The sequence below is a fragment of the Diadema antillarum genome, unplaced genomic scaffold (genome assembly GCF_040938485.1).
Source record: "Diadema antillarum isolate AM-2024a unplaced genomic scaffold, OU_Dant_1.0 scf00000065, whole genome shotgun sequence".
Taxonomy (NCBI): Eukaryota; Metazoa; Echinodermata; class Echinoidea; order Diadematoida; family Diadematidae; genus Diadema; species Diadema antillarum.
Window position 1 is genome coordinate 2,081,870 of NW_027270954.1, and position 25,337 is coordinate 2,107,206.

At 38.4% G+C, this 25,337-nt stretch overlaps 2 protein-coding genes across 2 annotated transcripts in view; one reads left to right on the forward strand and one right to left on the reverse strand.

Annotated features, from left to right (window-relative positions):
• Positions 1-5,828: 5,828 nt before the first annotated feature.
• Positions 5,829-18,192, reverse strand: LOC139716391 (elongation factor 1-beta-like). Its single transcript, XM_071627941.1, has 7 exons — positions 18,038-18,192; positions 15,425-15,547; positions 13,761-13,884; positions 13,155-13,191; positions 12,531-12,653; positions 10,675-10,742; positions 5,829-6,597 (listed from the first exon to the last, which is right to left on the reverse strand). Exons 1-7 carry the CDS (start codon positions 18,124-18,126, stop codon positions 6,514-6,516), a joined length of 648 nt encoding a protein of 215 aa, XP_071484042.1. The 5' UTR covers positions 18,127-18,192; the 3' UTR covers positions 5,829-6,513.
• Positions 18,193-18,461: 269 nt separating this feature from the next.
• Positions 18,462-25,337, forward strand: part of LOC139716392 (DNA-directed RNA polymerase I subunit RPA2-like) — a 33,894-nt gene continuing 27,018 nt past the window's right edge. The window contains exons 1-4 of the mRNA XM_071627942.1: positions 18,462-18,598; positions 22,823-22,957; positions 23,595-23,669; positions 24,736-24,855. Coding sequence (XP_071484043.1) covers positions 18,524-18,598; positions 22,823-22,957; positions 23,595-23,669; positions 24,736-24,855 — 405 coding nt within the window. The 5' untranslated portion in view covers positions 18,462-18,523. The remainder of the gene's footprint in view (positions 18,599-22,822; positions 22,958-23,594; positions 23,670-24,735; positions 24,856-25,337) is intronic.

Sequence of the window (25,337 nt, forward strand, 5' to 3'; positions counted from 1 at the left end):
AATTTGCATTTGCTCTTATACTTACCCCATATTGGTTATTGCTGTACGGTGTATGGAAGTTGTTCAAGAACCGACGCGCAAAAGGTGCAACGGATACAGAATAAGTACACGCGATTAGTGCTGGATGTTGATTGTTATACACCCCAGTGTTCATTGCTTTACCGAATTAAATTGTCTCTCAGTCAAAGAAAGAATCAAGTTAGAATATTACATACTCTCCTTCCAAATCTGTTATAAGATGTAACACCTGCCTATTTCAACCTTTTAATGAATTCCTTTCCGGCGAACTACTACAAAACAAGATACAAGACTATATTATTCTCACTTTCGCACTTTATCAATGATACAACGTGTACCTTGCCCGAAAACCGAATACGAAAAAAAAAACACTTTTCATACACCGGCATAGCAGACTACAGACTACAACAGACTGTATAAATAGATGAACGAATAGAAAGGGACAAGTAGACAAAAATAGACATAATTCAGAATGAGTTTCCAGGTAGACGTGTAAGCAAATGCAAAGGGTTTCGTGACCTGACATATGACGGTACAATTTTTTCTCAGACTTTGATTCAATGGATTCAAAAGACACCGGAACAAGAATAAAGTCGCAGAAGGTAGCATCGCAATCGATAGCCGACGAAAAAACGCGAAGAACTTTCAAATTGATACCCTAGAGTCGTCGAGTCGAGTTAAATTCGTCTTAAAAGGGTCGTACTTGGTTTCTAGCCACGCCGTTCAATACTCTACCGTGCATACGTTGCTTGCTTGAGGAGTAAGCTGAGGGCTTCTATTTTGACACCGAGTGTCACTAGATTTCTGCCAGAACGTAACAGGAGACCTTTTCATTTCCATCACAGCGTTTGGCGATTCAGCGTTTAGCGATTCATCTAAACGTTGCTGCGTCTGTGCATGGCATTGTGAAGTCATTTTCTTGTTTTGTTTTGTTGTGGGACTGACTGCAGCGCAGCTTGAAGGATTACCAATCTTTCTAACAACTGCAACAACTTGCAATTTCTTCAATACGATATGGCACAAATTCTGTCTATTAATGTCATAAACTCTATACCTATCGCGTATAAAGATATGCCGGGCTATAGGTTGTATGGAATTCAACCTCAATAAGCTATATTTGTGTCGACTATACATTTGATTTAATCTATTTGTTTGTTTGTTTGTTTGTTAGGGTTTTGTTGTTGTTGTTGTTGTTGTTGTTGTTGTTGTTCAAGGAGCGCCGCGGCGCTCCTAAAGACTACAGCAACTTGTCGACCTCCTTTTTGTCAGTCACTAATGAATTCTACTGATAGCTTATATGCCGGGCTATACGGATTGCATGGAAATCAACTTCAAATAATTATCTATTTTTATATGTACTGACTATATACCTTTAAATTATGTGGGTTTTTTTGTTTTTTGTTTTGTTTTGTTTTGTTTTTTATCTGCAACTTTCACTCAACAGGGCCAATGCCTTCATTGCTAATGCAGCTGCAATCGAATTCACTCCCAGGAGGTTCACTTCGAGATTACTGTAAAATAGAATGCTGCAAGTTGGATGCTAAATATCAGTTTTCAGAATGGTTTTAATCATTTACATACATTGTATGCACGAGCCAATTAAGTAAGCAGACACGTGCGCAGCTCGTCACCACAAATCACCCACGCTCAAAACGAGGACAGTCAAATTTCCCAAAAGCGATGTAATCAACGCATGCGCAGTCACCCGTTGTGCTCCCAGACTGGTGGCAAAAGCAGATACACATGATGATAGCGAGGGTCGTGCATGGACGGTCATCGATTACTACTGATGGACACACAGGAAAGAGGGAGCAACGGGGGACTTCGTCTCGGCGTCATGGAGTGGTTTATGAGCAGTCGCTTCCCTGTCAGACATTATTTTTATGCAAGAAGAACAGAAGAAACTCCAAACGATCAATAGGATCCGCCCTCTTCTTTCCAAATTTCAGCCATCGATCCCCTTCCCCCTCCCCACCCACCCCCCCCCCCCCCACACACACACACCGGATGACAGAATTAACATTACTGCAGTATTCTGCGACGTATCTGTTATTGTCTATAATGAAGGGGCTGGGGAGAACATACATAAATTGTGACTGCGTTTTTGGGTTTGATTGTGTGTGTGTGTGTGCGCGCGCGCATGTACAGCGAAGATATATATTAAACAAGCACATGTTTCTTCTAGTATTAGTTTTGATGTGCTGGTGAGACAGTAATGCAATGGAGCCAACATAGGAATCAATCATTTTCTGATCGTGGAGATTTGACATACATGAGATGATTACTTGAACAGGAGGAAAATTATAAAAAATATGTCTATTGATGCAGGAACAGGGTTTGCGGAGCACGCATACACGCGCACGCACACACACACATACACACACGTGCACAATTATATATTTCACACATTTTTTTTCAAAGCTTAGATATCTGTAGGCCTATACCTGTTTTTACTGTTTAGACCAAGAAATCAAGTTGACATATGCAACTGTATATTGCAAATTGTAAATGCTGATTTACGCCAAGAATTACAAAAGAAGCTTCATGAGAAAGTGGAAATTGATATCTTTTTTCCATTGCTTCGACTCACGAGCTTTGTTGATTTACGAGAGGTCGACTTAGTCGAGGTTTATCGCCTTTGAATGTAGTTTATAATTATAAACAGAAAATGGTCTTTGATGGTAATACGGATTATTATGTGCATTCTGTATCCACCATCTTATCTTTCGCCACACCCTGCATGGCATGCTGCTGATAAGAAAAAAACGTGGCGTCAACCTGTGACACATACTCTTGACTGTCACTACCGCTGGTAACAACTTTTTGTACGCACTTTGAATGTCAGCCTTAGCTTTTTGTGATGGTAGTGAGAGCCAGGTTTCGAAGTTAGACACTGTTACGCTGTGCCGCCGGGAGTGAACATTATCTCGTTATTGTTATTCTAGTTCTGACCGTCCTTGTCCTTGGCACCTGTGAATTGTTAATGCTGATTTACGCAAAAAAAAAAAAAAAACCACACACACAAAAATCAAAACAAGCTACATGAGAAAGTAGAAATTGGATTTTTTCTTTCATTTCTTCGACTCACGGGATTTGTTGACTTCGACTTAGTCGAGGTTTACTACTTTTTATATGTGTTATGTAATACATGGTCTTGGTGGTGCGAACATATAACCTTAAGTTGTATGAACGCATTGATTATATACTCTTTGCCACACTCTGCATGGCTGCTGCTGATAGAAAAACGTGGCGCCAACCTGTACTTGATTGTCACTACCGTCGGCAACTTGTTTGTACGCGATTTGAATGTCACCTTGAGGTTTACGGTAGTGAGAGCTAGATTTTGAAGTTAGAAAACTACATGTATTATATTATCTGCCGCCGGGAGTGAAAATAATCTGGTTATTGTTATTCTAGTTCTGACCGTCCATGTCCGAACGCCCGGAGCACAATTGGTGAGAAATAATAACCATGCTAATCACGACTGGCCGGCATTCGTTCTGCATGTTTCTTGGAGAAAAGACCTCCCAGCAATAATCTTCATTACACTAATATGTTGACTTGTCTCCGAAGACAGACCGACGACGTCACGCCGACAATTGTATGGCAAGTCATCGAGGTCAGTCAGATGTGTGTCAGAGATTGGCTGTGCGCAGTCACGTAGTTCGTAATTACGTGGCGACACTCCACGTGGGGCCGTAGTTCGCAAACGCATACAATATTCATGCGCTTGTAAGGCCCCATTACAAAATTAGCAAGCCAACCTGGTCCCTACAACTGCTGAGGATAGTCGTTACCACGTACATTTTATCCTGTAAGCCCTATGAAAGTTTCCAGTGGCCCTTATAATGCTGAGAACAGATTTCACACAGTGTAAATATTCATAGATTATTTGTTTGTGTTAATTACGTGTTCATTACAGTGTAACATCTATGAAGTTCAAAGCACAAAGGCTGAATGGTGACATCAAACACGGGTTCAAATGGAATATAAATATAGTGACTCCATCCTTTTGGTTGTTTTACATACAAGTGCCGCCAAGAAGACGAGATAATTCCTCGTCATCTCGATCTTCTCCGATCCAAGAAGGCAAGAAAGGCGAGATATGAAATCGCAACCCCTTGGACCCGGGAATGTTGAGAACGCATCTTGTGTTCTCGAGGGCACTCATAAAAAGCTTCACTACGAGTGTTGTGGCCCTTGCAGAAGGCCCGATTTAAGGTTGATTATTCTTTTTCTTTTCTTTTCTTTTTCTCCCTCGCAGATTATGATGATATTTACATAACAAACAGAAGTTGAAAATTCTCTCTAGATTCACAGTTCAAATATCATTGACAGTTTGTAAAAATGGGCTGATAATGATAATGATCAGAAACAGCCGGTTGAATCACTCCATTACATTTCTGCTGTTACCTTGACTTTACGTATACCTAGAGTATTAAAGTTGTCAACACAAAGCACGTATTAAACGACTGCATCCTATACAATTTTGCATATTCTGTGTAATGACTTCTTGTATGTACTTATTGATCAATACAATTCATGCATTTCCCTGTTTGATGTGAATTCCATTCAAAGAAATACATGTACCCTCAGTACATGTAGTCCTTCACATCAAATTAGCCTGAATATGCCATATTTTTATGACTCTAAAAACGATATGTACACTGCACTCCCCCTCCCCCCTCCCCGCAAAAAACAAACAAACAAACAAACCCATTACACTGTGCAATACAGAATTACTAAGGAGGTATATCATACCTGCTTGATGCTACATCAATGTACAGTATTACAATAAAATATTCTGCGGTGACGAAAAGCACTCTTTCACGTGTGATTGTAGATTGTAACTGATATCTCTGCAATACATATCACATACCTACTTCAACCCCATATGTATTTTTCTTCTGTCTTGTTTTGTTCTTGTGATTTTTTTTTTCTTACAGTCAGATTTGATCTTACTGTCTAATTTGATCATACTGCCTTCAAAGTCACCTAGAACACAAACATGGCATTCCTCTTTCAGATGTCTCAGAAATGTCAAGATATTGTGGCAGTGGGAAATTAATTTGCTTGAGTGCATGGACTTAAACCTGACAAACTAATCCATCTGACAGCATCAAACATACAGAAGTTTTACATACAAATACAGTGTACACACACACACACACACACACACACACACAAACATAAACCTGAAAGGGCATATCATACACATGCATGTACACACAAATATACAGCGATGCGAAACAAAATAATCATGCAAACACACATTCTCACACACACAGAAAGTGACACCTATAATAATATGCTGGCAGGTGAAAACATACACACACACACACACACACACACACACACTTTTCTGGGAATCTATCTGATACCTTACAAAAGAGTAGGTTCTTTTTTTTTCCTCTCCTTTTTTTTTTTGCCACAATTTGTTATGCCAGCTTCATGCTATCATATTGCATGCACGTTTCTCACCCAGAGGCACAGCTATGCCCATCAAATTATTAATCTGGCTCCTTCCCCCCTAAGGTACACTGAAATTATCAATCATTGGACACAATCAAAACAAATGGACACAGTGTAGACATGAAATTCTACCCATGCAAACAGTGTGTATTTCTATACAAAGCTCATTTCTCTGTTGCTTCAATAATGCAAGAGAAGGTGACTTGAATAATAATGCAAATGCAATTTACCACATGATCATATTACATCTGTATTTGAAATACATTGTATGTAAATACTTTCTGCCATACCTCCAGCAGGCTTCAAATAATTCAGTCAAGTGTTAAAACCTACCATGGGCAATGAATTACAGCATCTCCAATATTACGACAGTACATCAGCAAGAATATCATGGGTGGGGGAGAAATGTAGTTGTGGTGTTCTAGCTACTTTCTTTGTCCATCCCTCCCATGAAACAGAGCATAGTGAAATCGTGTTCCTTGTATATTAGCCAGATTCACTGCAGTTTTTTTTTCTTTTTTTTTCCTTTTGGGGTAATATAGATATGTGCTTGTCCCAAAGAAGAGATCTGTGCACTGAGCATACGCAATTTTTCCATTGACAAAGAATTGACCAGAAGGTTATTTGAAATGTTGTTTATAGAACTCCTCTCATCAGTGGTTAGCCAGGGAATGTATCTGAACAGAACATAATTCCACATAATGGCTTCAGCATCCTTCTCCAAAATCAAAGGCAAATCACTTCAAGAACTGGTCAATAATTGATCATGGTCGCTATTCCAGATCTCAAGATATGGCTTCAAACTGCTTCAAGCTTTAAATTCTCCATGGTACGGTTACAGTCCAGTGCATAAGAATTGTCAATATCATCAAATCTTGCTCTGAGTGACAGAAGGGGCAGGGATGGTTCCCGCAAGACGATGGCTGCAATCGGGATGAGGTGGACGCTGGTGTGTAACACCTTGATCAGTGTCAAGAATAGACAAAGTTTGCTAGAGTAGACGTGTGTGCGCAGAGTCCCTGGTTAGATCTTGTTGAAAGCAGCAATGTCCACAGACTGCACCTCCTCCATCTCCTCTATCTGGTCCTCAAGATCTTGTACGCTGACCTGAATTTTTTGAAAATAGAAAGCCAGAAAAAAAATGCAGTGCTGTTAGAATTCTACAAAAGTTGTAAAACTATAGCTTATTAAATGGACATATACATGTACAGTTGTACAATATATAAACGTATATATATTTTTTTGGTTGTCATGTTATAAAAGCCCATGGTACATATAAGCTAGCTCGGAGTTAGCTCATGGGCGCATTGGTACGAATGACCTTTCGCTTTTCTCAGTCGGTTAGGGGCACTTAACTCGTTTTAGAGCGACATAATGCATAAGCTTTACATAACAATTTATGGGATTCACAATCCTGTTCAAACAAAGAATAGAGTTGCGTAGACCAGATGAGCAGAACGATCCATTAATTTACACTTGGGAAAGCATCCATTTCATTATTTTGCATTGAATGTATTGACAATCTCTTTCTATTGATATTGCCAAATACCACTTTTGCTGTCAGGTGGATGTGCTGGCAAGCAGCATTTATAAGTATCTCATGAATAATCATTACATTACAGATGCTTATCCCAGTGAATTTAAAAACCATTATGCCTATTGGTCCGAATGACCTTGTTTCTGCTCATGCGCAAAGTGGAACTAGGAACTGGCTTATTATGTGTACGCAGCATACCTGATTCACCAAACATCAACAAGATTGGGAGATAGGGCAGTTGCATGTTGCACAACGTGATAATTCCAAAGACAAAACAAAGGCAGAGTCTGAAGAAGAAAACTCTAAGCTTTAAAATGATGTATAACTCAATCCACAAACAATTTCCTAACCTATCTAAATAATGGAAAGAATGTACATATTCTGGAAAAAACTGTTTACTGAGAAAAAGAGGATTTGAAGTATGGGGTTTATTCAAGCACTCAATCTCCCAGCTGAGCTCAATGCAATGAATTGGACAAAAACAACATGTAAAACTCCATAGCTACTACAATGAAGGGAGTATCGGATTAAGCTGACATTTTGAAAACTCCATTAACACATTCTATTTCTGACTACAGCTAACTTTTAATGCAGTCGTATAAGCCTTTTAAGAGTTGAAAGCAAAGTGCCTGTACAGGCTTCTGAAGAAATGAAAGAGGCCTCTCAGACATAACTAGTCAATAATCACACTACAAAAAGGTGTTCTAGAAAAACTGCCCGAAACAACCGAAACCATACAATTTCCATTCAATTTCAGGGTCCCAAACTTTAAAATCATGTAGAATTACTCATTTAGATAATGATTAAAAAAAACTTTAAAATTATGTAGAATGACTTGTTTAGATTTAGAAAAAAAAAAAAAGATTGACTAGGTGCACACATTTCACCTATTTTGAGTCCTCACATAGAATTGGGTTGTGTGACTTTTTGTTGGTTTTGTGATGCATGGTCACATATGATGCAAAGTCCAAATCTATCTGTGACCTGCACACATAATACAGTGCTATTTTTTTTAATGAAATTAAATGAATTGAACCCTTTCCAAGTTATTATTGTGGAGTTGCCTGAACTGATTAGCAATGATTACTCACAAGAGGGAAAGTCTTAACCCGTTGAGGACGAGTCCCGAGTATACTCGGGCAAGCGTCTATGGAAAATGCGTGTTGTAGCAAAATGAAACCGTCCTCAACAGGTTAAAGCTGCTAGATTGTTAACAAAGAAGCTGATTACCATGGTAACAAGTGAAAGTACACTAAAAATTTTCATAGCTCTCCATATTTCTTGTTCTATATTAAGAAACAAATAACCACAACTTTCCCTGCTGTTTGATTTCTGCAGGCTCTGAAAGGATTATGTGACTACTGCCTCATACTACTACCTAGAAATCTAGACAAATATCACACTTGACTCCTGGGTATACTGCAGTATTTGGAATCGTCAAAATCCTGCCTCTTAATCTCTGGTGACTGGATCATGCCTTGGGCAGTCCGAACACACAATGGAACCGTCCAAATAATGCCCAGTATTTGTTTGTACCTTTTGTATACTACAGTGAGAGGCAGTTTTATACAAGAATTTTTACCAAATACCATTCTCATGTCCAAATGTCATCAACAAATGGACACTGGAAAGACACAGAAGTAAAAAGAGACCACCTCTGACATTTTTCAGTACAGTTTTTAGCCTCCCCTTGGGCTCTGTCAATCTTTTGTATGTTGTTTTTCTAATTGACAAAAAAAAAAAGTTTGACAGAAAAATCATGGCACAGCATTCAATAACAAAAAGCAAAAACAAAAATAAAATATTGAGGGGGATTCTGAAGGCCACTCTAGAAATAAAAACCAGAAAGCAACAAAATAGCTGAACTAACAGTGAGCAAATCTATCATCACATTAAGACAGCAGGAAATCAAAGCTTTTCCTTCCCCTTAGCGACCTAATAAACGTTTGGTCATTTGTATTTTTTTTTTCCCCAATGACAAATTTTTGGTTTTGACAAATACATGTATCAAATACAAGTATAATACGCTAAGTCTTATAGCATTCAGGCTCCTCAGATTTCATTGCAAGGAAACTGAAAAGAAACAAGGTCCAGCGATGCACATCACAAAAACTGAAAATAGGTGGAACAGAGAAAAAACTTTGACAGAAAAACAAACAAACGAACAAACAAAAATGTTTCCAGCTAATAAAAAAAGTAGCAACACTCATTGAGTGTCACCAAACTCGCATTTACATTGACTATTGGCAGGATCTATGAAAGTACTGTTCTACCTAAGAAATTGTCACATAAAGATATCATTTTGCTTTGTTAATTTTGTAGTTGCCACGGTCTTGTGCTTGTCACTTCCCCTTCAATGAAAGTATACAAGAATTAATAACAAGTGACAATACTAGTACAAAATGTTTCACCCAGTAATACCCCGAGTATAAACAAGTGGTGTGTTCAAAATTCATTCAAAGTACTGTACTAGCAAGCTGTTTCGCTCCAAATATAACTTCCTCGTGGCCCGTAAAATATGCTAGACCTAAATAGTTACTATTGGGCAGTTGAGCATGATCCAGCGCTAGTACGGCTCTTGATTTTTCTACTTTTTTTCTTTCTTAAAGAACTTATCTTTTGCGAAACTGAACCACAAAAATTTCAGCTTGTACAGTTGTAGTTGTAAGCTCTTCATCCCCTCTTTCCCCTTCTCTCTTATGTTCCCACATAGTACAAGCATAGTGTTTTGAATGGGTACCACCATTTTTTCCCCCGCAAAATATGAAAGTATGTTCGTATATGTCACCCGCTATAATAAAAGTATCCGAATGTCAGGGGAGATCAACTTTCAGAAAATGACATGATTTTATTCCCTTACTCTTCTGCTGTTAATAATTGCATACATAACACGACTAAAAAAAGTACTCTGTTGCGCAGATATCAATGATTTTTAGGGAGCATGTCGAGTGGTCTTGGAAATTGGCATTTCAAGAAAACTGCCTTCAAAGTATTTTTTTCGACGCAATCGTGATCAAGGGGAGATAAAACAGTTTTCACCTGCTGACAAAATAAGTTATGACCCCAGCAACCTCTGTGATGCTCATTCAAGCTTAGCGCCAGCAGTCTACGCATGACCAATCAGTAACCAGGATGCAAAGCTTTCACCAATAAGATTACTCCCTCATTGCTTGGGGGCGGAGCCTATCTGCAGCACTAAATCCAAATTTTTGGATACGTTTCTGCTCCATTTAAACTCTGAAAATCATGGCCCAGAAAAATGCTAGTTTCTTCCCTTTCCTTTGATCATTTCCCTTGAATACCTTCTAAATTTCGGAAGATGATAGATGAAACATTAAACTACAAAATTATGTCAAACACAAAAAGCCAATGGTTTTGACCGATTTTTTTTGATGATCCGACTTCAAACTTGATTTTCTCGGCTCAGCCATCAGCGACTTTCAGATCCTTTTTTTGTGGCGGGTATATATATTCAGGCCTGCATATATTATGCCTCTTCTTGTAATGATCTTAGGTATGAACATGGTGTTATCCTCAGTTTCCTTTGTATCATTTGATAATATGTACGTCCAATTTCACACATTACTTTGAAGATTCTGTTGAAAAAAAAAAAAAAAGTTTGAAGTTTGAATATCTACAATACATACCTTTGCATCTTCAACAGTGCAGAGGATTTGAAGCTTCTCAATTCCATAGCAAATCGGTACAGCTTTACCTGTGGGTCACAAGAATTACATTTAAACCTCAAAACAGATCTTGCAATAAAGATAAAAAATTATAACTGTAGCTGCTGCAAAGGAATTGTCTATCAATCATGGCACTTGACATCTATTACCAATTATACGAACATTCAATTTATGATTTTTACACAGTAATGTATGTCCCCAAAAAAATTACAATGGGACCCTCCGCAATGATATCTTTAAAAATATTGAATCAATCTAAATACAAATTCAGGGTATGAAACTATAACTCATTGCCCACATCTTACAGAAAACTCCATTCGATTTGCTTCAGTGGTTAAAGAGAAATACGTAATTTTGTAGAGGATGTCGGGAATCTCTTCCCTCCAAGTTCTGTCTATTGTATTCACACATATTTATAGATCATCGAACTTGGAGGGAAGAGATTCCCGACATCCTCTACAAAATTCCTCATTTCTCTTTGACCACTGAAGCAAATCGAATGGGGTTTTCTGTAAGATGTGGGCAATGGGTTATAGTTTCATACCCTGAATTTGTATTTAGATTGATTCGCTATTTTTAAAGGTATTATTGTGGAGGGTTCCGTTGCAATTTTTTTTGCGGGGACATACTGTATTACGAAGGTGTTGATAGTTTTGCTAGATTTTAGCATGCATTTTCACACACACTTCTGAGCTTAACTTAGGTGGAAAATGAAAAAAAAAAGTCAAGCCCTAAAATATGCCTTAACAAAACCTGTGAAATAGAGGACAAATACTCTAATCTATACAGTTAATATCTTTAGAGAGTTTTCAAAACAGATAGACATTGAAAGACACAAAAAAAAAATACTTTAGATTCATGCCTTTTAGAAATGTTTGTTTTGACATTTGGTCTCCTGATTTTGCTATATCAACATGCCTCCAAGTCTAGCCTTAAAAAATAATTTTCTTGTCACTTTTTGCTTTTTTTTAAGGTAATTTCTAATGGGGGGGGGGTGGGGCTTCAAGTATGCCTAACAAAACATAATTTACACTCTGACATAGCAACACACCTGGCTCACTGCATTTCTAACTCACTGAAAGTGCTTAAATTGTTCTTGTTTGGAAGCCTTCCCTCGTCATGGTTACCACATTGATTACGAACAGTGTTAGGAAGTCAGATTCATCTATTGGACAATTATTGTTTGGGGCAGTTGGAATTATGTCCATAGACAGCACACAAGCCATTGCGATCTAAATGCATGACAACCTCCATTATGTGACCAAGGGCATCTTCCTATAGCCATCTGCTTTCTACACAAAAATAATTTCCATTTCATTGCAGGAGAAAAAAAAATCAAGGCTCCACATACACTGAAGCAAATTATATTCCAAGCCACACATCATAAACAAACTAAATGAGGTTTGCAGCAACAATACTATATTGCAACAGGTAGCTATTAAACCAATGCATCTGAGGCTAATAAAATGCAAATACATGATTCAATGGGTATGAATCAAACCAATTGTCCCACGTTTACACCTTAATCCATCTGCTGCAAAAATGCTTCATTCAAACAGTTGAGAGTACAGTGTACAAAGCCTTGTAAGCTGTAGGTACGCCACTGATAAACTTAGATTAGTTATGGGATACATCCATTACTACTTCATAATAGCATTGCACTATAAGCATGTGCTGAAGCGAATGCCAAATGATTTAGCTTTATCCAGTTTGGGATGTACAAAATTTGTATTTATGTGCAAATTGGCACCTTGCCCTCAGTACACTGAGGTTACATGCATTTTTTTTTAAATTCTCAAAGCATCACTTATACTTACTGGCACCCCACTTCAGGCCATCCCTTTCAATAGCTCTGACGGCCTTCTCAATGTCGGATAACTTTGTCTCGTCGTCGCATGGCTTCACGTCAAAGAGGATGCTGGACTTTTGGATGACAACCTCTGTGGGAGTGAAAAGGGACAGCAAATTGATTAGCGTACAAAAATAAAAATTGTAAATTACATGCGCACCCGATGTCACAATTAGGTCACCCATGGTAATTTTGACTAACCTAATGGTTAACCCCATCTCTAAATTCCTCCTTGCACATGCATACTTGTACTATTATTATGAGTGTAACTGTCATCTCAGAATGCCATGGTTGTATCATTACAATGGTTACTCATACACTTTGATCAACAGGTTCATTAAATCATGCATTTAAGTCATCCTGAGGGGCTTCTTTTTTAATGTATATTGGTGGCATTAAGGCTGTACAGACATTCAAGTTCAAACAGTTCACCTGTTACGATGTATATTTGAGGGTAAAGACACTTCAAAGGCAATATCTTTTTTTTTTCCTTCAATATAACACCTCAGCACGCGACTTTCAGATGCCTTTCTTTCGAGAGCTTTCCTCTCTTGAATAGACATAACATTTCTCTCCATTTAGTGATACTCACTCGCTGGTTTCTTGGCCACAATTTTGACAGGTGTGTCCTACAAGGTGATAGAGAGACAGGGAAAAAATGAGAACATCAAACTCTTGAACATTCATGAAATGCATGACGGTGTAAGTGGGGATAGTTCTAATTCAAACACCTGAATTACACCATGGTAACTTGAGACAGGCTAAGCTTATACATCAGTCATTCATGCACAACTTTAATTTCACACATTAGCACACAATCACATAAACAAAGACACATCCACATATATATGTGGCAATATGTGCCATAGTTGTTTATTTTTTATACAGTATACTCCCGTTATAACGAACACGAAGTAACAAAATTTTGGTTACAACGAAGTAAAAATTTTGGGCTGCAACGTTATCCACTCTGCTTTTTTATTGTTTATTTGTTCAGTCATAATGAAATTTCGATATACTTGTTGTAGCGACAAAAACTGCCGGTCCCGAGGACTTCTTTATAACGGGAGTCCATATCATAATGTATACATATACCGGTACATAGATATATTTAGAATAAACATAAAAAGAACAGTGCAGCACACATTTTTCCACAAATTCATGGAGCACTAGTTTCAGTTTTGATCCTTTCACCTACATCGTCATCAGAATCGTCAGAGCCAAAGCAGTCAAAGTCATCATCAGAGTCGTCAGCTTTGGCTGCTGGAGCAGCAGTGCCGGATGGGCCGTATTCCCCAAGAGCCTTCTTCACACCAGGGAGACTGGAACGAGAGTAAAGCAAAATAGAAGTGGCTTTACACAACAGGCACAGTAAAATAAAACCCAACAAACAAACAAACAAACAGATGGAATTCATGAGACCACAAGGAAAGTCTCTTCAAAAAGCTTGGCTCAAGTACTTGTACATTTTTGCTGTCATATTATTCTTTGCTAGACTTAAAAGAGTGTACAATGTATTTGCACAAAGCATTGTTGGTTTTTTTTTGGTTCTTTTTTTTTTGTGACTATAAGCACAAACTGCAAAAAGCTGGCCTAAGTCAATTTCTTTGTAGATCGAAAAATATGTACTGTAAAACATGATATATTCGCGGCATGAATTTTTCGCGAATTGGAACCGACAGCCTTTTTTGTGGCATGAAATTTTCGCGAAGTGCCACTGGCGTTCAATGCATATAGTGTAAACAAGGACTTTCGCGTGCATTTTAATTTCGCGAATCTTGGCGCTCGCGAAATTCGCCAAATTAAAGTGCACGCGAAAATTCCTCGTTTTACAGTATTCTGATAAAAATATTGGTTTTTAATTTTGTGCACTTTCTAGGAGTAGTTCATGTAGCACACGTACTGTATACAAATGTACATTTTGTACATACTACATGTATATCCTGAAGTTATTAAAAGCATAATATCAAGTAAAAGAATTGGGATGAGGTGATTTTTCTCCCCATTTTCTACCAGTTTTAGTCCTGGAAGGAATACAGTATTATGGGAAAACCTTACAAAAAATTGTCAAAATACCCGGCTGTAGTGTACAATATTTTTGAGTTATAACAGTGAGTAGTATATTTCAACAGTTCTACATGGTGTTTCAGGATCAACCTCATACAAGCAGTTGAAGTGAATCGTTACATTCCTTTTTTGTGCGAACAAAGTAAAGGAGTTGGGCAGCAAACTTAAAAAAAAACTGTAACTTCAAAACCCCTTACGCCCCAAATGCATTGCACTCCAAGAAACTTGAATTTCTATCACTTACCCTAATTAGGTCAGAGGATCAAAATTCTGATTAGGTACAACATATTATAGGAGAAAATCTCTTCATTTCATCCTCAATCTTATCTACAAAAACATATTGGGCGGCTTTTTGTTGGTTTTTTCATGCAAGGTCAAATCATGATATTATGCCACAATTCAGAGCAAGAACTGTTATAAGTACTCAGTTAGTTACACCTTGGCTTCCTTACCATTGCTTCCTCTGGAACTCTTATGTGGAGGAAGGGAACTCATCAGTTCAAGTTGTGCAATTGTACAATAGCAACTAAACATGGCAACAAAAAATCTTTAATCTTTCTTTGGCCATTATGCTCCTGCCATAGTACATACATTGTATGTGTCGCTCGTCAAAGAAGTGACTTCGCAGTTTGCACCTGAAGAAAATGAAAACTTTAGTCTTGTAAACAGTTGGTCTCAAGAGCCTGTTCATGCGACTGAGTAGACACAGGAATAAACACTAATTCTTATACAAAGCTCATCCAACCCTTCACCCTTTTTTGTATATGATTAATACAAATGTGGCTGGCAACATACCTGTCAAACTGTGAAGAATACGACTTGACCTGGTTGTACCATCGCAGGGCATTGAAGAGCTCAGCCTTGGGGGCACCACTCATCGCCTTGAAAACAACCACATCAGCCTGGGAAGGTGTGTACCTGCAGTTAGAAATCACCATTGTACCACAATAAGTTCCCAGGTACACACCAATCGTAATAGATGCAATTGGTCATGAACATCTGAGTTAAAAACAGATACCTGTTAGTCAAAACAAATGGCCATTCTACAAGAAACTGAGACAGATTCTGTTTCTGCTGCAGTCTGAAGACCTCCCAAAAGCATTTTCTTTTCTTATAGCAGTAGTAATTATATCACTATGTACATGTAGATGTAGCAATGTGCAATTCTAGTGTAATCATACACAGCAGTACATTATGAAGAACCCAGGATTCACATTATTATCATTTTTTAATTTTTTTTTTTTTTTTTGGGGGGGGGGGGTTAAGATTTCTAAACCAGGGATTGTTTCACAAGGGTTGCTCAAGTGCAAAATGTGATGGGAAAAAACATACAGACAACAAAGACATTTGTGATATTTTGTGCAACTTACAAAAAAAAAAAGAGAGAGAATAAAATGTCTGCCATGAGTCACACTGCAAGCTACAAATGTAGGCCTACATCTAATTTTCTTAGGATGATACTGATTTAAAAGAAATATGACATATTTTGTTTTGTTGGCTAAGGGCAAGGCAGTCTTCACTGTCATACTGTACTGTACATTGTATGTTTGAATCAAACTATTAAAATCTGTGATATGGGAGTTAATTTTCATTTGCCCGAATATTCACACATTTTGCATGTACACGTACATGTATTAAATAGCAACCTAGAAGTTAAAACATAAAAGAAAAGGAAAAGCTGCCTGCTTCATAACCAACGATTACAATTACGGAAGCTCTCTAACAACCATGCTCCAGAATATCAAACTACCTACCCTGGAACATAGGCGTTACATGAACAGTATCATATCCATGCATAAAATAATCTATGGCCTGGTTGATTTGCCCTTCGAAAGACATGGTGAATTCAACCCTGAACCACTTAGAAGGACCAGGAGTTGGAAGCCTCTTCAGATCAAGCTCCCTACTTCCAGAACTGATCTCCATCTAGAATTCTTCCCAAGAACCACCAGATACTGGAATTCCTTCACAAGCAATGACCAATATAGCTGATCCAAGTTTATTTAAAGGACAAGTTCACCTTCATAAACATAAGGATTGAGAGAATGTAGCAATATTAGTAGAACACATCAGTGAAAGTTTGAGGAAAATCAGACAATCCGTTCAAAAGTTATGAATTTTTGAAGTTTTTGTGCAGTAACCGCTGGATGAGAAGACTACTGCAGTGTATGTATAACTTAGATGTCACATGCGTACAACAATATAAGGAAAATATAAAGAGAATTTCAGAAAATTCCATCTTTTGAAAAAAGTACACATTCCCCTGACTCGTTACCGACATATGTTATGAGTAATATTATTACCCCCGCCTTTACAAAGAGGCAAGTCAAGTGCTCTTTCATTATGCGAAAAAAGTGAAAATATGTTGAATTTTCTTTTACATTTTCTTTATACTGTTGTACACATATGACTCACAAGCTGTAGTAGTCTCCTCATCCAGCGGTTCTAACACAAAAATTAAAAAAATTCATAACTTTTGCATCGATTGTCCAATTTTCCTCAAACTTTCACTGATGTGTTCTACTATTATTGTTGCATTCTCTCAATCCTTATGTTTATGAAGGTGAACTTGTCCTTTAATTACAGATACATTAATAATTATCCAAACATTTTGAGAAATGTCCTTCCTACCATGACCAATGAACCAAAGTTGAGTGTTGCTCTACCAAGGCTGATCAACGTACACCATCAAGATCAAGACCAAGATCATGATCTAAGCAGGACTATCGACTAGGGCCTCGTCAAAGTCTAGAATTCAGTTTCCCCTTTTCAAAGTTTCACTCCTCATGCTCCTTGAAGTCCTTGTTCTTTTATTCCTCACATTATTATCTTCTCATCTCTGGAGTTTGTTGAGACAACATTCATTCAACAATCACCGACAATTATACAGCACACACAGACCCTACTAAACTAGGCTTAGTTCTAGACCTATCTGTTGTAAATTTATAAAATTATAGCTGGCCTTTTTTTTTTTTAAGCAATCCAAAGACTTTGAACAAATCGAATCTCCCCTATGAATAATGATGACTGAATGCATGCAGGTGGCCGACCTCCCACGCTATCGCTATCACAAAGCTGACTGAGCCGAGTGACATGTGTGAGCTGAGCGGTAGCTAGCTGGCGGCTAGAGGTGCGGTGGCCGGCGAGTAAATTCACTCAGCTTGCCTCGTCTGCTAATGAAATGTCGTGAGGTCTGTTCGCATGGTATGGACTAGACAGAAATATCCGTCTGTCCGGAGGACTCTTTTATAGTTTGTCATTAACGCTGTCCTCCGGAGGGGATCCGTGAAGCCAGACGCAGTCTCCGCGGAACATTCCCCGACGGACAGATACAGACCGATCTTTCGGTCACGGTATGGACCAGAGAGGAGAATTTTAGAAAAAGAAAAGAAAAGAAAAAAAACCTACCCTTCAATGTAACTGCGATCAACAAGAAAGTCATTGAGTGCTGCTTGGCCGCTTGCGTTTTTCAGGTCTCCAAAACCCATTTTTGTCATGTATTTTGTGAGAAATTACGGAGACGGAAAAAGGGTCTTCTTCCTTGCACACGTGTGAGTTGGGAAAGGGCGTATGTACGGACCGTATGTACGGATAATATGACATTGTGTGCACTGACTGTGCACGTGAAGCCAATGGCCTATGCACTGTACATGTATGTTTCGCTGTCCAAATCATCGCGCAAGATACAAAAGGAGATAATGAGAGCAGCCAACTGTGCTGACTACTAGTATATGCTGAACCTCAGCATTGCGCGAGCACGGCACAAAACTGGTTTGACGGTGTGTTTACCAGAAGCAGCGAATTTTGTATAGTGTGCACGTGTGCACGTGTACTGAGTAGTTGACATTTCGGAATCCTGCACATGCATGCATGTGATTGAAGCTCCGCTTGGACATGGAGCCGAAGGCACCGTCGTTCCGAAACCTGACAAGGCACGACTATGGTCAACCTGAAGGGCAGCAAAACCAGGTGCCACCTGCAATGATATCTTTTAACCTTTTTGTTTCTTTTGAAAAAGGCCCTGGCCTTAGTATGAATATTTATGAGGAGGGTGTTGTGTGACATATTTTTAGCTGCGCGTGCATAAGCAGCGTTTACGAATACGTTCAGTGGTGTAATGCTGTGGTAGTGCGAAGCCGCTCTGCAGATGGAGCGCTGTTGTAGAATTAAGGTGTCGCTGCACTGCACACTGGAATGGATGAATGGCTTTTATTAAAACTTTTAAAACTATCAAAACTGCTTAGCGTATTTGCAACACCTATTTCAGGTGGGCAAAAGTCAGGTGCTAGTGACGTACGCAGTAGTGTTGTTCTTTCGCATGATCGCACCTGTTTCACTGTTTGTCAAAAATGATCTCCATAGACCATGGCATACTTACGTAGGTCCAAACCAAACGTGCACAAACTCACCCTTTTGGCTTTGACGTTAGCTTAGCCTTACAAAACATGTAATTTTTAGGTTATTCAGCACTGTTCAGTAAACTTGCATCTGGAGCCGAGTCTCCAAAGTCGAATAGAGAAGTTCTCTTCTTTCTTTCCTTCCATTATCTAATGTGTTCTCTCTATTTTGTAGATTCTAAACATGTTGTTTCTTTTTTTCTAGGTTTTTATTTTCTTTCATTTCCTTTTCCCCCTTTTCCTAGCATTTTAGGCTTTATATTCTTTCACCCTTGTCTTATAACCACATTTTTCACAATCTTCTTTTATTCACACACATACACTTGTACATACAACACACACACACGCACGCACGCACAAACAACCCCAATCCTCAATCAATCGCTACAAGCTGAGAGAAAGGCAGAAAAAGTATTATCTTTTTAAAAATACCATAGAAGAACTTGCTCTGATTACCATAAGATAGCTACAGTTGTACAGTCAGATCAATCACGGCACTCGCTGAGCACTGTAAACATGTTTTGTATACCTTGCTGCATGTGCACTGCCTTCTCCTGTGCAACATAGTTATTGCAGAGCAAACTACTTTCGATCAACATACATGTACATTGTATTGCAACAAGCGTAAAAGTGTCAAAAAGGTGAAAATTCCTTTTCTACTGACCTTGAATCTCACTCAGATGCAAATGTTCGAGGCTGTTGGATATTTAGAGTGAGTTTGTGCATGTTTGGACCCCTTGGAGATCATATGACAAACAGGTGTGAAAGTGCGCTACAGCGCCCTCTTTCCAGGTAACTCGACTGACCTTTAGGAGATTCAGTCGTAATGACCACCCTCAAAAAAAAATAATAAAAAATTACAAAGTCCATTGATTGGCCATTGTGTAAGTGTCATGTCTACACTTGGTGGTCTATGATAAAGAATATGAGGAGTTTGTTTGCAAAAACCAATAAGTCCATTTTTGAAGATTTTGAAGTACGGTCTCTGTCATAAAGTACAAAATGATACCTTTTAAATTGGTCAACCATTCGCACATACTGATTTTGCGTGAGGACTGAAAATAAGTGAAAAGGGTCAACCTAGCCGAACCTGACTTTTCCATATTTTCTGAAAGAGCGGGTCTTCTTTTACATTATGCTAAAATTTGGTACCATAAATCGGGCTGGAAAGTGTGTATTTTTAGCAGTTTATCTTGAACATTTTTGTTAGAATAGTGTGATTAGGTGTGTCTTTAGAATCCCTTTTTCATTTCTGAAAAACCTTGTCCACACTCTTCACTTTCAACTCTAATAACTTTTGAAAGGATAGTGCTACTGACTTGAAAGTTGGCATTAATTATGGACAGAATGTGTTAATGAGGCATGCTTAATTTCAATTTAATCTGATAATCCCTTCATTGTTGTTACTCTGGTGGTTTACTTCCTGTTTTTTGTCCCATTCATCGCACAGCCAGCACGGTTTGGTAAAGATTAAGCGCTTGAATAGACACTGTACTTCAGAGCCTCTTTTCTCAGTTCACACTTTTCCTGAGTTTGTGCTTTCTTTCCGATATTTAAAGGGGAAGGCTAGTAACTAACTGATCAGTGGGAATCAGTGGAAATGCTGGGAGATGATTGTTCCAATCCTTATGGGATTCATTCAAGAGTTCATTGTATATCTATTGTTGTGTGAAAATGATTTGCTTCAGAATGGTCTCATATTCAAGTAATGTGCAGTTTAATGCTTCCAGGTTAGCGTCCCTGGTCAGTGACGGAGCATTAATCTGCACATTACTTGAATATGAGACCGTTCTGAAGCAAATCATTTTCACACAACAATAGATATACAATGAACTCTTGAATGAATCCCATAAGGATTGGAACAATCATCTCCCAGCATTTCCACTGATTCCCACTGATCAGTTACTAGCCTTCCCCTTTAAATACAATGTAGGTTAGAAGAGTCCATTTGATTTGAGTTATACATCATTTTAAAGCTTAAAATCTGCTCTTTCAGAATGTGGTCTTACCTAAAAATTTATGTCTGGAGACTTTTTGTTTGTTTTGAGGTGCAAGGTCACATATAAAGGTATATTTTTGAAGTTATGGTCAAAAGAAGCAAAAATTTTCTTATTCTCTATTTTTCTTGACCTTTAATTGCAAATATCTCCATTTGGCAAATATTTATCAGTTTTTGCAAACAAACTCTTCATATCTAGATCTAAAGGGAAAAAAAGGCATGCTATAAATTCAGCCCTATGATTATTCTTATTGAGTTGTATATAAATAAGTTGTATTCTTACTTGTCACTGCTAGGTTGAGCAAGAGCATTAAATGGCGTTAGAAACTTGGCGAAGCAAGGAATGAATTTGTGTAAAAAACGTTAATACTGTCCGCATGTCCACAGGCACAGCACAGCCACAACCTTTCCAGTTCTTAATTGTGACAGGGATTGGTTTAGCTGCTTAGCGTGTCTAGGTCTATTCTGTGTATTATTATACTGTACATCATCAGATTCTAGCATCTTTGACTTTGGGGCATGTTTATGTTTGCGGCTTCAATTGGGGTTTCAACCTAAATGGGAAGAAATTTTCATGTTACCAGCAATGTCTGATGTTAACTTGTCAAAATTGTCATCACTGCATATTGCATCTGACATAAACCAAACCTTATAGTGATATTATAGTACAAGGGAATGACACCTCTGCAAAGTAGCCTATATGGTTGATAGTCTCCTTTTTCTCTCTCACTAAGCTATAGTATTGTACAGTGTACAACTTGTTGTCCCCGCCGAACGAGTTCGAGCAGGGGACTATGAAACGGGCTCCGTACGTGTGTGTGTCCGTCCGTCCGTCCGTCCGTGCGTCCGTGTGTGCGTCCGTGTGTGATCAAAATCTTCAATTTGCTACTTCTCTGTCATTTATGAGCCAATTTTGACTCTGTTTGCTTTATATGATAGCACTACATGGGAGCTTTGAAACTTCTACACAGAATTTCAGTTGTGACCTTTGACCTTGACCTTTGACCTATATTTTACATTTTGCTACAAAATGCTACTCCTTCGCCATTTCTAACCCGATTTCGATTCTGTTTGTTTTATGTGATGGCACTAGGTGAGGGCTTCAAAACTTCTACACAGAATTGTGACCTTTGACCTTTGACCTTCATTTTTTACCTATATTGTACTGTGGTTACAAAATGCTACTCCTTCGCCATTTCTAACCCGATTTCGATTCCGTTTGCTTTATGTGATGGCACTAGGTGAGGGCTTCAAAACTTCTACACAGAATTTTGACCTTTGACTTCTTTGACCTTTGACCTTGATTTTTACCTATATTGTACATTGGCTACAAAATGCTACTCCTTTGCCATTTCTAACCCGATTTTGATTCTCTTTGCTTTATGTGATGGCACTAGGTGAGGGCTTCAAAACTTCTTCACAGAATTTTGACCTTTGACTTCTTTGACCTTTGACCTTGATTGTTGACCTGTATTGCACATTTTGCTACAAAATGCTACTTCCGGCGGGGACATATATTACGCACCGCATAATTTCTACTTTTCCTTGTATTTCATAAGGCATTGAATTGCCCAATTTAGGCCATGGTCTGTTTCTAGCTAATAAAGACAGTAGAATTATGCAATGTTTTTTAATAGAATTTCACCTTTCCTGTATGTATTGATGTACAGTACCTTACTCTCTTTGAAAATCCCTTCTCCTTGCTCAGATATTGCCAATTTGTGTTTGACTGAGTTCACACATATGAAGCACCTCCTAAGTGGTTCATCATCAAGTTTCCCTTTCTGTCTGTTACAGCTGCTGCAAAATGCCGTGCTACCTCACATTGAGTCTTTCAACTATGTGCTGGAGGAGGGTCTCTCCCAGGCAGTGGGGAATATGTCACCTGTGGAGTTTCTGCTGAACGATGAAAGAGTGTCCCTTTCCCTGGAGGTAAAATTGACATCTCGTCAAAAGTGGAATTCCTTACTGTGATATACTGTACAGTGTACATAATCATTGATTCGGTGGGGAGGATACCAACTGACCTTTGCATTGTAAGGGATAGGAGTTACAATTTATCAGAACTGCAATGCTTTCTGGTAGTGAGTTAGGGTGCAGTGTTTACGTAATTAAGGAGGGTGGTACTTCCTAGAGCGGGATGACCTAATATTGCATGGCCATGAGTTACTAAACAAAAACAAAACAAAACAAAAAACTAATACATCACATTATCATCTGTTTAAGTTAGCCTTTAATAAATGTAAAGTAACATGAGACAAACTGAATGGTAAAGAAATCTTCAAGTTTTCATAATTCAGTGACATAATTTGCAACCTTTTAATCAGTTTGGCAGAGGAGATGATATCATTGCCTTACACCAATTTTCCAAGAGAGAGGTACTGAGATCTTCATTAAATTTCTTTTGAAGATATTCCAGACAATTTTCAACACATAATTTCACATCATACCCTCTCCACCTCTCATCTGATTTGCTCGGTGACAGCAATCCAAATGCAGAAAATGTAAACAAGTTGTGTGATTAGTGTAGTGACTCTTGGAATGATTATTTTTTCCTCTCCCCATGCAGGAAGCATCCATTGGTATTCCCACAACAGTGCATGGGAATATCTATGCTTCAAATTTAAAAGTTTATCCATCGGAGGTAAGTGCACTTTGGATCAGTCACATTTATCTAGCTTTACAAAGAAGCGCTCAGCAAGGAGCATGAAGTCTTACACTGTCCATGATTCAGTGATATCAATAAAAGTGAAATTATTTCAACATGTCTTTGGCTCATCTGCTTCAGTTCTAAAGCATTTTTATGAGTGATCATTTTATCTCGGATATCTGAAGATGTGCTGACTGAAAACATGTCCTTTACATCCTTTGCAAGTAGGCCATCATAACATGCTACATTGTATATTACCAGAAAATCTGGAGAGAAGTGCATGCATAATATGACAACCTCCAGTCTGTACTCCTCTAACACTATTATGGTTTTCTGTGATCTGTTCAGTGGTGAAATATTCAAATTCATTCATGTATTTGGCTAATGCTCAAAGAAAATTGGGATTTTACACATTCTTGTTTGGGTTGTTGCATAAAGCTATACTTCGAGATCATATGAGTAAATTTTGTTACTGTGTAGACAGTTTCAACTTGTTTGGGTGTAATTAGAGTTTATAACTGTCATTTCATCTGCTTTTAAAAGTCTTGTGGGAAAAAGAAAAGAAAAGAAAGGAAATTGAATGCAGATAAGGGAGAGGGTGACTGTGGCACTGTGAGTAAGACCACAAACTTTCAATTGTGAGGTATTTGCTTTGAGTCAGCTGGTAGCACCGGTTGTGCCCCTACTGTAGGTAAGGTACTCTTTCTTCATTGCCTATACCTTCAAAGGGGATTGAAGACATTGGTTTTTGTGACAACGAAAGCATTTACGCATTTTCACAGGGGCCACATAGAATCAATGCACAGATAATGGGATTATGTTGAATTACTGTCAAACAAATGTTCACGTGCATTTTAATTTTGCGAATTTTGCGTGAGTCAAGATTCGTGAAATTAAAATGCATGTGAAGTTCTTGTCTACACTATATGCATTGAATGTTCGAGGCAACTCGCGAAAATTTCATGCTGCAAAAAAAGGCCATCGGCTCCAAGTCGCAAAAATTTCATGCTGCGAGAATATCGTGTTTTACAGTATTGCTTTTTTTCATTGGATGTTGTAGTGTCGTCAAAGAGGCATCACATACCAAGCTCCCATTCAGACCAGGCTGAGCTGGCACAGTAGTAAAGGGGAGAGCGGTGCAATGCAAGTTGGCCTGGGCTCCATACCACTTATGGTGAAGGTGAGTATGGCCAATATATGTGTATTACTCCAGTTGTTGTATCATGAAGATTTTCTATATTTGTTGTTTGAGGAGACAAACAAATAATCACACTAGTCCACTGTATTTCTTGTTGTCAGAAGTTCAGAGCTGAAGGATAATCGTTGAAGTAACTAGTATAAATGTTGATATTACTGATAACAGTGACTGTCATCTTCATCATCGTCATAGTCACTTTTGTATTGCTAAATTGCCACTATATGTAGTTGTTAACAACAGTAGTAGTAGAAGTATTCTATTAACCCATTCCCTATGGGAACCTGGGGGCCTGTGTAGTAAGTTGATGGGGATTTCAGAATTCAGCATGCCGTCAAACCCCCGTTTGAGGCGAGACCCCATCGCCAAACGGAGCTGATGGGGTGCTATACCCCCCTAACGATTCCTCGTTTGAGAGTTGGGAGTTGATGTACTAGCCCACTGCAAAATAACTTTCTACTCAGGCG